General features: G+C 41.9%; 1 protein-coding gene across 11 annotated transcripts in view; it reads left to right on the top strand.

Annotated features, from left to right (window-relative positions):
- Positions 1-3,368: 3,368 nt before the first annotated feature.
- CCAR1 (cell division cycle and apoptosis regulator 1) overlaps positions 3,369-12,980 on the top strand; it is a 28,903-nt gene continuing 19,291 nt past the window's right edge. For 5 of the 11 annotated variants that reach the window (XM_075154204.1, XM_075154202.1, XM_075154201.1 and 2 more), the window contains exons 1-5: positions 3,369-3,531; positions 4,457-4,575; positions 11,392-11,564; positions 12,164-12,208; positions 12,878-12,910. In XM_075154204.1, the coding sequence (XP_075010305.1) occupies positions 4,503-4,575; positions 11,392-11,564; positions 12,164-12,208; positions 12,878-12,910 (324 nt within the window). In that variant the 5' untranslated portion in view covers positions 3,369-3,531; positions 4,457-4,502. The remainder of the gene's footprint in view (positions 3,532-4,456; positions 4,576-11,391; positions 11,565-12,163; positions 12,209-12,877; positions 12,911-12,980) is intronic. The other 6 variants (XM_075154203.1, XM_075154196.1, XM_075154195.1 and 3 more) reach the window with 5 other exon arrangements.

Here is a 12,980-nt window from a genome sequence, read left to right as displayed (position 1 = left end):
CTCCAATTAATTCTCCTAAATATATAGTATGAATAGTTAAATCTGTTTAAAATAAGCCTCTTCCACATTTTCTTCTACATTTTTCTTTCACAGCACTCAAACTAGTTTTGTTCTACCTGATGCAGGAAAATATCACAGTACCTCTGTTGCTGCTGTACAGTGACAACTGTTTGATAAGCGCTTAATTTTTGTATAAAGGACACTATACAACAGGTGTTCAGCCATAATGTATTTATTATGGTGTTGAACTCTATATATAGTGTCAATAATGTATAGTGATTTATTAAAGAGTAATAGTGAAGCAATCTCTGCTAGCATAGGTAATAGGAGAACTTGCCTCTGAAGCATACACTTCTTATCATTTCCTTACAACCAACCTTACCCATGTTCTCATTCTCAAAAGAAGGATAATCATTGTAACAGTTTCTTGTTTCACTTTATTTCAAAAATAGGACTTCTACTTTTCCAAGGCTGTGAGGTAGAACTTATTTCTAAGGGCAATGACAAATATTATTTGCAGCCAATACCCAGTCATTCCTTTTAGATTGCAAAACCCCTGCAGCACACACTTTTGTCTTGTGGCAAGTTTGATACAATCACTGTTATGAGACACCTTAAGGGCACTCTGAAGACAGTAAAGATTTGTTTAATGACAAATGTGATTATCTTTCTGCTGCTTCAATATCTCGGGGATCTGAAGTTGGAGTAATTAGTCAGCTTCACTAAGGGCAAATATGTTTGCATCTCTGAAATGGATTACAGGATTTTTTTTTTTCCTCTGCTGAAGGTGAGATACTGCACCAAACAAAAAGCATAATATGGCAAATGTTGATACATACCAACATCAGCGCAGGTACAAAATTTATACCATATGCAGAAACAGCACAATTTCATATTCCTTGAGCTAATGGAGAAACTCCTCTATCTCAAAGCAAGCCATACACTAGCTTTTTGAACACCCAGTATACTCATTAGAGACCTGTGATAGCCACTTCTCAGTCGGCACTCCACTTACCTACACCCAATATCAAGATCAGCATGCTTCTACTTGCTACTTCAGTGTTTATACTTTTTGGCATATTAGCTGTTGCTTCTACAGTGCTGAATCAGTAATGCTGGGTGCTATTGTGGTAGTGGAAAATGTATTTATTTCTATGATTGTGTTAAGTGGTATGCAAATTGTTTCTGAGAGCTCTTTTAATCACAGATCCTTAAAAAAACAAACCAGAAAGCTATTAGTTTTAAACCTTTTTAAATAACAGTATTTCATCAAGTACCAAATGAGCCTCCGTTCAAAGGGGACGCACATGTTTTCATTCCAGAAAAACTCTGGTTAGTGAAGACGTGTATGCCACCGGGGAAGGTGCTACAGATCAACATCATGGCTTTCCTGAGCAAAGGTAGGCAGCTGAGTACTGAAGGCTGGAAATCCAAAGTATTAACTATTTGCACTATGAGATTTTACTAATACGTAGCGTTTCCTGATACCAAAGTTCTATTCTTTGCACTTTTCCATTCATGTCTGTTAAATGTACTGATTGTACCAAAATACATGAGACGTTCTTTGATTATAAGCTCTAAAAATTGTCATTTCTCTCCACAATATCCTCAGCTTGTTCTTAACTCCCTTAACGCTTGAAGCAAGATACGCTTTACGGTTTTTGCCTTCTAATTTGTATCTTTTTCTCAACTTGCCCGATTATTTTAAGGTGACTTGTAGAAATGTCCTATCTTTCAGACTTCTGCCCCTTCATCAATTTTGGATTAAACTGTCCAATGTACTTAAAAGATACTTAAGGTGCCTAGAGTTATTTTAAGAAACAAGACTAGAAGTGCTCACATTTTTTTCACTGCGATTTCCATTACAACTGTTCTCCATCACAACAGTATGGCTTATCTTGAAAAGAGGATACAGAGACCTAAAGAATTCAAAAGGAGTCATTAGTGTACTATAAATGGCAGTGGCAAAATTTGCCAGCTAATGGTAGCAATACGTATGTGTAAAGGAGAAAGTACATGAAGTAATGTTCTACTTGAGGTACAAAAAATCAGCCTTGTGGTTTCCTATAAGCTTCTAAGGCTTTCTTTCAGAGCATCACTAAGAATTATGCATCCTCTGATAAAAAGGCCCTCAGCCAAAAGACTGAAGAATAGAGCTACTTCATAAAATTCTGACATTCGCTGACAATTTTCTCCTTTAATACAATCTTGCCACTGTCCTTTTAATTTATAGTGTGGGAGAGAGCCCTGTAACCTTCTTAGCCTCTAATCTTATTTCCAGGTTAAAGAGTACAGATTCTGCTTTAGTCAACTGACTGAGTTGGATGGAGTTATGCCAGGAAGAGACACGAGTAAGGTTTAAAATGTGTAGACTTAAAAATGAAGAATTATGCTTATCAGCGTAAAACATCTAAACCCTCATGGAATTTGCAATGTACTTTAAAAGGCTAAGGCAGATGTGTCTTTGTATATTATTGAGTACCAAATGCTGATAGAAATTTACCTTCATCTGGTGGTCTCCTGCTTCCTTTTCTAGTTGCCCTCCTACAACATAATCCAGCCCACTGCAACTGAGTTTAATGTTGTTGCCTCTCAAGATTTTATTCCATCACTTTGTTTTTAATCATAACAAATAAAACACTTCAAAGTCTCATTTTCATGAGACAAGACAAACTGTGTGTTGTCGACTAAATTTACTCTCAAGTGTTAAGTAATATCCCATGTGCGTATTTCACCTCAAAGCAAACTTGCAAAAAAACTATTTAAGGGATGGAAGGCTCTTTATAACATCATCAAAAGAGGGAAGAGAAATCACGGTTGCTCATGAGCTATTGAACTACTTATTGCAACGATTCCTGGCTGCAATTTCTGTTTAAAAGCATCTTAAGTGCTTTGATGAGTCCCTCTGGTGAGCCTGCTCTCCCTCTACCTCAGATGATCCTGTTACCCCCCCACATAACAGCCTGAATGCTTGTGTGCATGAAAACAGCTCTCAGGGGTTCAGGGGCTCACACGTGGCTTTGCTTCAGGCTGAGGGCTGCCGATTTCCTACAGCAATAAGGCACCCATGAGGTGGCGTGACAAGTGTCTGACAACTGCCCAGACTGTCGCCAGCTACGAGTCGTTTGTGGGGCTGGGGAGAGGGTCGAGCAGCGTGCCTGCAGCGGCCAGAGGGGGCCAAAGGGCAACCACTGCCGCGGCTGCAACAGCTAGGCCCAGCTGCAAGATGGCGGCCCTCCAGCTCCGCCCTACCTCCGCCTGTCTCGGCCAAGATGGCGCCGGCGCCCCTCCCCTCGCCTAATGGCCTCTCCGCACGCGGCAGGCCGGGCGCGCGCCCAACCGCCAGCTCGGCCCCGCCCCGCGCCTGCGCGCTCGGGCCCGCCGGCGTCGTGCGGTCGCAGGCCCGGACGTAAGCAGTGTGCGCCGCCGCCTGCCGCCGTCCGCGGGGGTGGGAGCGCCTGCGCAGTGGGGGCGCGCTCGGTGCGGGAGGCTCGGAGGAGCTGGCGATGGCTCCGGCGAGGCGCCGCTCAGGTACCGGCGGCGGCGGCGGAAGGGGCCCGGGCGGGGCGCGGAGGCCCCGGCGGCGTCTGGGGTGGGGGTGGGGGTGAGCACGGCGGACGCGAGCCCGCGCTCAGGCCCGCATTGTTGGCCGGGGGCGGCGGGAGGAGGAGGAGGAGGGGCGGGCGGCGGCGGCCTCGCCGCGGCGGGGGGTGGGGAGGCGCTTGCTTCCCGCCCGCCCGGCCTGCCGCCGCCGCGCCGGGCCGGGAGGAAGGGCCGGCGCCCACCGCCCCCCCTTTTCCTTCCTCCCGCGCTGTGTTTTCCGCTTCTCGGGGCCCGGGTACGCGACGGGTATTTGAGGTTGCGCGCGCAAAAAATAAAAAAAGGGGTTAGTGGTGCTGCGGGGGGGTTAAAGTTGATTTTAGAAATAATCATTGCGGGGAAGGAGCGGGCGGTGCCGCGGGGGGAGGGAGGGAGGCAAGCGACGGAGTTGGAGCGGCCCTGCCATCTTCGCGTGGGTACTTGCCCTTGTTCGGGGAGGGGGAGGCTGGACCGCGGCTGAACGCGTACGTTGTTCCTCTGCCGGCAGCGCTTCCAAACGGCGGCGTAGCAATAGCCCTATGAAAGAAATAATAATAATAAAGAACAAAAATCCTTCGTTCTGCAGAGTCACCTTTTCCTTAGTCTTCGTTGGAAACTGGAATAAATCTTTGTGTTTAAATAGCATTAGTCTTATTGTTAAGAAGTGGAGGGTGGAGATCGTGCCTTAGGAAAATATAATAACTTGTCTTGCAACTTTTTGTGTTTCCCACTTTTGATGCGTGTTGCCCACCAGGTTTAGGGGTGTAAAGATAATCTTTCAACGCTTTTTGTTTCTTTTTTTTTTTTTTTTGACCCAGAATTAAAATAGCCTGATGGTATATGTTTCAAAGATTGTAGCTACGCTTTGTTTTAATAGATTGCAGTTATAGAAGATAGACACCCAGGACATTTTGCCTTTCGCCATGGCTCAGTTTGGAGGACAGAAGAATCCCCCTTGGGCTACTCAGTTTACAGCCACTGCAGTATCTCAGCCAGGTCAGTTCACATATCACTTAATGTTTGAACCCTGACATCTAGTAGATTTGGAGATTCCATAGTTGGGTATGCAGTTAAGAGTGGCACTGTGCTAACTAACTTATTTAAATTGTATTTAAATGATTTAAGTTGGGAGGTTTTCACACAATAGAGACATTAAAGATCATAATACTAGCTGTTGGGTTGTTGGTTTTTTTAAGGGGTGATAAGTAAAATCCCAGGTGAATTTTTATTGATTCTCTTGGTCAGTAAACAAGATATTAAGTTACTTATATCCAAAGATGTGTAAATCAAATTACCTTTCATTAAATTGCATGGCTCTAGATCAAATAATAACAGCACTGATAAGGCATTACAGATTTTTTAAGTGCTGCCTGAGTTTCATTCCCCGGGCAGCCTAAATCAATGTTTACAAAGTATTTTGCCTTTACTAATATATTGGACATACTTCACATAGTGAAGAGGTCTGTGAAATTTGCTGCTTCGATGGGGAGGGGGTATTATTTTTTTTTTTTTTAATGCCAAGTTAGAACTCAAGGATCCCTATAACCAAAGGTATTGCCCTGAATAATGATAGAGGGTTTCCTTTGATTTAGCTAAGAAGCCTTATTTAATTGCAGGCTAGTGTATTTAAAAACCTAGCTGGCTAGATTTTCATGTTTCACATTATTTTATAGCACAGAAGGTTTTGAGGCAAGAATGTGAAGCTTGCTGCATGGTGAATCTCGGTGCTTCCATTTCCAGTTCAGGGTTGCCTTTTTCTTTTCTTGAATACAAAGTGTTTCCTAAATATTGTAGTTTCATTGTCTGATGTGAAAAGGCTTCAACAAAGCTGTGCTACTTTGAGGATTCAGGATGTCAAAATGTGAGCATGGGCAGTAACCTTATTGAAGAGATGTCTTTCTAAAGAGTTGTATGGTTTTTGCAGTTGTCCTTTGCATCTTGCTGTAGTTTGATATGAAGTTGAATGACATACCTCCTTTGTCAGTGGTTTTATGTCTGGGAGCTTAGCAAAAGTTGGGAATGCCTGCCATTCTTTGGAGGTGCACGTCTGGGGAGTGGGGGGAAGAATAAACCTTTCTCCTGACTCAGTTTTCTTTCCTGAAGTGACTCCCCCTTCTCCAGTTTTCACTTTGGGCACTGGTCCAATCTGAGTGTGTATCGTCAGGGAACTGCCACCCCCCCTCCATGTGTTTCACAATACTTGTTTCAGTGTGCCTTTTCCTCCATGCCTGTTCAGTCCCACTCTCTACCCAAAATGTTGCTGTACCTAACCAGCTGCCTACAAGCAGTTTTGCATTGTTTCTCTGAATAGCTCACGCTTCCCTGATCCAAATGGCACTACTCTGCTTCTGTAAGAAATTGCTTAACAGCTGGAAAGGGCTGACATTGGGAACATGGGAGAGACAGACTTTGCATTTGGTTCTTGTGTCTGACTGGGCGATACCTTGGAGCGATCAAAGGATGGCAGCATCTGGGCTGGAGTATTCTTGATACGTTGACTGATGTGACAGCTAGTGCATCAGAAATAGTGGTGGAAGACTGAGGGCCAGCTCCATGTCCAGTTTCAGAGGGAAAGCTGCATAAAACCTGCTGAAGGGGAGGAGCTGGCAGCCATCATAGACCAGAAGGGGGCTCTGGAGAAGAGGTGAATGGACCAAGGGCACTAGAAGCACACACCAACTTCTTACCCATTTTCCTGTTCCTATGACACTGCCTTTGGTTAGCCTACTTCTGAGCCTCCTTAAATTAAATGAAGTGCAAAATTTAATTGGGATAGGACTAGTCAGCATCAGTTGCTGTGAGAGTTTTTTCAGCTGCTCAGTGAGGACAGTATCTCCAGGGATTTTTAGCTGTTCATCTGATCCAGCAGCACCTGATGCAAACATGAGAGCCATTAACGACTAACATTTGGTTGCACTTTTGCCTTCTTCCTGTGCTAGTTCCACCTTCCTTCATGTTCCTAGTGTCTCTCTTCACACTGTAGTATCTTCTCTCCAGTATCACTTGAAGGCATTTAGCTCCTTGTGTCCTTCTAACACAGTCCTTTCCTATTGCTACTGCAATACACAATCACTGCGTCTGTGTCCTCTTTCTTCCCTGCCTGTACTACTGAATCCAGTCCCCAGGATTCTGCTGCCCAGCTCCTGTTTTAGTACCCACGTACGTACTTGTTCCCCTGCTTTTTTTTATTGGCAATTTTGATTTATAATGATTTATAATACAGAGCACAGGAAGCTTCCTTTGAAAAGTATGCAGTGCTCTTTGGCCCTGCTGAGAGCTGAAGAACAGTGTTTACTGTTGAACTGTAGCTAAGTAGTCACCTTTCATGCACCTTTCAACATGAAGCTACGACTGTCCAGCTAGGTTGCTTGCCTGATGAAGAGAGATGCTGTCAGTGCTCAGGCATGCTGACTAGCACGTACTACTTCTCACCTTCAGCTGCACTCAAGAAGTTGTGCAGATTGGCTTACCCTTGTGAAGCTCAATGTTCATAAACTGATTTAAAAGATCTACATTTACCAAACTCTTACATATTTTCAGAGGATTGGCAAAAGGTGTTATATATCTTTATGCATGCCAGCTGCTTTTTTCCAAGTGTCAGGTTCCTTCTCCAAAGCATCAAGGTGCTTGGGTATGGGGAAAAGAGATCTTGATTTTTATAACAAGCAACATGATATATAGCTTTTTCCTAAGCTGTTGTCAAAAGCGTGAGTGATGGTATTATAAACCCAGTTTGATAATTGCAAAAAGGTAACTTCTTTTTTGTACTGCTGACTTGGATGCTGTCTCGGCCATCCGTGGTGAAAAAGTAACTATATGAGTTAAGGCTCTTAATAATTAAGGTGTGACACTTTAAGGTACTTGTAGAGTGACATGCCGTGTAAGGAAGGGTTCCTGGGATCCCTTTGGGACAGCTTACTAATTACTGTCTGTGCCTGTGGTATTAGAAGAGAGACGGGTAATGCCAGGTGACAGCAAAGATCTATGTGTCAAGAGAGACTCCTACTTGTAACACAGTGAAATTGTTTCTCTGCTCCTCGTCTCATGGTTTTGTGCATCACATGACTAAAACCAGAATAAAGTCTCTGCTATGCTGGTTAAGCATTGTTAAAGCATAAATTTAATCATGCCTACTACAGAAAATTAAAAATTGTAAAATTCCTACATAGCACAGAATCCTTTTTGCAAGTACTCTTTATACTTCTAACTTGCATAATGATGTGCAAGTTCCTGAAACACCTGCAGAGGAGAATCCCCCTCCTCTCAGCTATTACTTCTTGACATGTCTTTGTATCACAGTGCTTGGCATATGCTGTTTTCAGGGTTATGACTTCTGTTTGCGTAGTGAAGCCTGTTTTTATAGAACTGTAGTCAAGGGGAAGTCCTAGCTATGCTGCGTGCTGGTTGATCGGTGTCGTTGTCTTTGCTATATCAAGACTTCATTACGTTAGAGTGAAGAACAGTGCACCTCATGAAAGGAAACGTGTCTGAAGCTCAGCATCTTGTTATTGCTGGTGGCCCCTATGAGGTGACTAAAGCAAAGTGTAATAGCACAAGCACGTAGTGGATCTTGGAGCCACTAAGAAGTAGTAGCTGTTGAACAATTTGCTGGCTTGCTGTAAACGGATGTCCTGTGATAAATACACTGAGCCTAGTTTCTATTGTGTGCCTGTTAAAAGGAATTTTTTGGGGGAGTAGGTTGTACGGTGTTTGTATTTCAAGTGTGTTAAGCTTGAAGAAACTTAAAAACCCAAGGATGCAAACTCATAGTTTCTGACAACTGTGAAAAGTGTCCAGAGCCCTAGATAGGGTACTCCTTTACTGTAATCTTAATAAATCTACATCACTTACCAAGGAGGTATATGTAGCTACATACTTTGAAGATGTTTCGCTAATCTTAAAGGGTCTCTGCAATTCAGAAGCAGGAAGAGGGACTACTAAATACTGTCTTTGTGTTTACTACAACAGAAATTTCTGTTACCTAGAAAGATGCTTGAGCTGCAGCCTAGGACTCCAATTTCTAGCCAAGCCCTTTCAGATGGACGTGCCGTGCAGTATTTGGTGTGAATGGAAGTTGTTTAGACTGCATTTGAAGGAAGGCATCTCCATCACTGTACTTGCTGAGATAATTGCAAATCCTAAGAAGATACTGTTTGTCACTGCAGATGCTTGTTGCCAATAATAATAATATAGCAGTCAGATGTCAATTCCACACTCAGTCTGCCATTCATTCTGTCTCTTGTTTTTCTGTGTGATTTTTCTTTTTCTTTTCTTTCTTTTTTTTTTTTTAAACTAGTAATGCAAACATGGTTGCCTGTTTAATCAGAGCCTGTTTGACCGAGATGAGTACATAGATGAAAGGTAGTCAAATTAAACTCCTGGAATACTTCGGGGCAAATTGGTAGAAACAAGATACAACTTTGAAAAACTTGTCATTACAGGTGTAATCCTTTGAGGGGATCTCAACAGTCTTTTGTCTTTGCCTTTTGTTAGTAAGTTTATCTGCAGTGTTGTAGATGATGACATGATACTAAGTTAATATTAAATGCTCATAAAGTGACAGTAGAGGTGGCAAAAAATCCCCCCCCTCTTAATGGACAAAATGGGATAAGAGTCTTAAGGTGGGCTGGGAATTGTTTAGAATAATTATGGGTTATGCTGGAAGGGAAATTGTCATAGTGGAAACTGAAGAGCGGAGTAACCCCAAGATCTGGTTTTGGGAGCAAGCATGTTAATATTTTTGCGGGTATCCTTGGTACTAAAAGTAGGAGACACCTTGTGAAACTTGCTTGATGACGCTTCCCAGCTCCATCCCCCTGTGTTGGTACAACATTAGAATAAAACATCAGACTGAATGGCAATAGCTAATGTAGTCAGACAGATTCAAAGGTAATAGCATGAAGTGAATTTCTGCACTAATAGGAATTGCTGCTCAGCATGTGGAAATAAGAGAAGAAAGATTAATGCATTGGTTATTTGCCTCGAGTGAGCCAGCAAAGCAATGCAGCCAAGAAAAGTGGAAGTTTTCCCAGGACGCATCAGCAAAGCATTTTCGTTACATTTAAAGGTCTGTTTAAGGTGTGTTACGTGAGGCATTGGTGAGGTTCCAGATGAGAGTGTGCTTCTGGGTGGTCAAAAATGCACATTCAAATTGGAGCTGATGGACAATCAGGAGGCAAGAGGATCAAGAGAATGGAGGGCCTGTCACAGGAGAACCCTCAGATTGGCTTGCTTGGCTTCTAAAGAAACCCAAATGTTGGAATTTTCCAGCGAAGAAAAAATCATGTAATACTGGAAATACTGTAATTTTGCTGTCCTACAGAATGCTTGATTTCACGGTTAAAATAGTATTGTTTCCTGGAATACTTATGTGACAATATTTGATACAGATCATAGTGATGGTGATTATTTTCACTGTTGCTCATATATTTCTTCCATGTTTCATTCCAAAGTTGTAAGATGATCAGTGCCATCAACTTGTTTTCTGAAGATTGCTGGAAAGAACAGTGTGGTAGAGAGGATTACCTTATTCAGTATCTGTTGAGTTGGTTACAGCATTTTTGTGTATTATATGGTGATGATCACCAACTACAAGCAATCTCTTACGGCATCCCTGGGTCAGGAATGACAGCTTCATTTTGGATCAGTAAGAACAGTGTGGAGCACAAACTCTGCAGGAATAATACTGTAAATCTGTTCTTCATTTCATTGTTCCTCTTTAATGTCTTTGGAAGAGAAAGGAACCCTGTTCAACTTGAATGTTCTTCAGTTCTGAAGGTGGCTAGCTGACCTGTTTTTGCTGGCAATATGTTTCCCTACTGAGCTTCTCTTTGGTTTTATTTAAACATAGACTGATAGCTTGATGAAGTGATACTTGATCATGCAGCTGCAGATAACTTTTTAAAAAACTCCTGCCAAAGAGGGAGCAGGTTTCCAGATACGTTTGCGGTTCTTCACTCAGATTTGCATTGTGCAGGGCTCTTTGTCCCTAAAATTTTGTCCGTAAGGCTTAAGCATACCTTGTTCGGAAGTATTGCATGGATAAGAAGCACAGCATGTGGATAGCTGCTGCTCATGATTTGCTTAATCTTCTGCAGTGAATTAAAAGCTGATAAGACAATAAAATAAACTAATATTTCCTTCCAGGCAGTTTGAGTCTGGGCAGCACAAACCCTTCCTAGTAAGAGCTGGAGAGAGCTTGACTTGGTCCCCTTATATGTGGGGACCAATTAAACTCCTTGTTGTTATAAGGCTGTTCCTTCTCTACCAGCCCCCACATCTACAAAATCCAGCTCACTCGGGGACAAAGACAGTACTGAGTGAAGTGCGAAGCCTTGTGCGTTTTCAGAGGACACGTTTCATAAGCCTCCGTTTCGTAGCTGCTATTACAGTAAAGATTTCTCTTGCCCTCAGATAGAATGAAATGTATTAATTAATTTACAGGACAGAGCAACAATCTTCATCTGGCTCATCCAAAACCTGAAATACGTTCAAGAAAGAATACAGTGTGTGTATGTGTTGGGGGTGGGCGCAGATGGGGATGACAACTACTAGAGCTATAAAATCGTGAGCAACTTGAGAGAAGGAAATTAAGTGGTCTCTGTGCCTCTGCTGTGGTGTACTATTTGTAAATTAATTTAGAAGAGAAGCTAGTAAGGTGTGAACCTTTATCTTGAGTTTTGGAGTTGGATTTATTTACTTCATGAGCTTGATTCGGGAGTGAAGCATCGCAAACTGCGTCTAGTATAACTGTCAGAAACCTCAGCTGTTTGAAGTTGCTCTTAGTGCTTATTGTGTGTGTTCTCTTTTCAGCTGCTCTTGGTGTACAGCAGCCATCACTGCTTGGAGCCTCTCCTACAATATACACGCAGCAGACAGCATTGGCAGCAGCAGGCCTGACTACACAAACACCAACGAACTATCAGCTAACTCAGACAGCTGCTTTACAGCAGCAAGCTGCAGCTGCAGCAGCTGCGTTACAGCAGGTAAAGAAAAAGGAGCATTTGCTATTGACTGTATGAACTTTAACAATATAAAACAGTGGCTTTGTAAAGCTAAAGTATCCAGGAGAAAAGCAGAATGGGAAATGGTGATCATTGCAGTATAAACCTGTTTAAAGAACAGTGGGATTTTAGGTCTACAGCTATCGATAGGTGTATTAATCTGTGAAGGTGGGAATTTTGGCTATGGAGGTGCTGACTTTTAGCTATGGAAAGCCTTTTGAGAAAAGCAGTTTTGCTGCACCTAAACTGAGAATCTCAAGTTCCAAGTATCTTCCATCACTATATGTATCCTTAATAGCATTCTGCATGACTTCATACTGTGCCCTAGATACTGTGTAAGGGTCAGGCTTAACAAAAATTGCTGCTTTTATCTAGAAAAAGTACATTGCAGTCCACTCTAAAGGCTAAGAATATTTGTTATGAAAGTAATATATGTTGATACTATTACTTATGCTTTCTATTAGAATTGTTGAATGTGAATAGTTTCTGTCTAAAACTTGCTTAGCAGATAACTTATATTTGGTATTATTGGGGTAATAATACTTCCTGTTTATGAGATATTTTGCTTTTATCTGTTTCAGCAATATTCACAACCTCAGCAGACTCTCTATAGTGTACAGCAACAGGTTTGTCTGATTCTTACTGTGTACATCACAAATAACTTTAAAAATAATGTTGGTTGTATGTCTTGTAGGATTTGTCTCCGAAATCATCCTCGTATGGGAAGTTGTTAAAGAAACTAATATTTTTTTGTAGTGAAGGAGAGCTTGAAGTTCATAAACTCGGAGAGACGTACCCAGAATGGAAGCCTGCCTACGTTCATGCAAAAAAGAAATTTAAAAATATATACTATTCCATGTGTACACGATTCCTGCTAAACTTTGCTCTAAACAGGGCCGTGTATTTTAACTGCTGGAAAGATGCTGTCCAAAAAAAGTTCCCTTTTACCTTTTTTTATGGTCTTTGAAGTTAACAGGATTTTGAAAAAGAATAAAAGGACATGGAAATTACAGGCCTAAGCTTCTCCAGCTGCCAAAACTTCTTTTGGTATTGCTATTAACTTCCAGTTACAAAAAAACCAGCATTTCTGCTTACTGAATAAACCTGGATTATACAATCTTAAAATTAACCACATGAGCACAATTTTATGCATATGCAAACTGCTGAAATGACCAAACCCCAAAGGACTATTAACTGACTCAGATTAAGCAAAAACTCTTACTTGTAAAGAGGAGGTAAAACTGTACAATTTCCTTAAGCATATAAAATTAATTTATAACTTTATTTATTTTAAGTTGCAGCAACCTCAGCAGACCCTTTTAACTCAGGTTAGTTTGGTTTTATTGTTTGGTCTTCATCCCCAAACACAGATAATGCAAGAGTGCAAACTTGTGACAT

This window comes from Calonectris borealis, chromosome 7, assembly GCF_964195595.1.
Source record: "Calonectris borealis chromosome 7, bCalBor7.hap1.2, whole genome shotgun sequence".
Taxonomy (NCBI): domain Eukaryota; kingdom Metazoa; phylum Chordata; class Aves; order Procellariiformes; family Procellariidae; genus Calonectris; species Calonectris borealis.
Note: the sequence above shows the minus strand (reverse complement) of the source record. Positions and strands in the feature narration are given on the sequence as shown.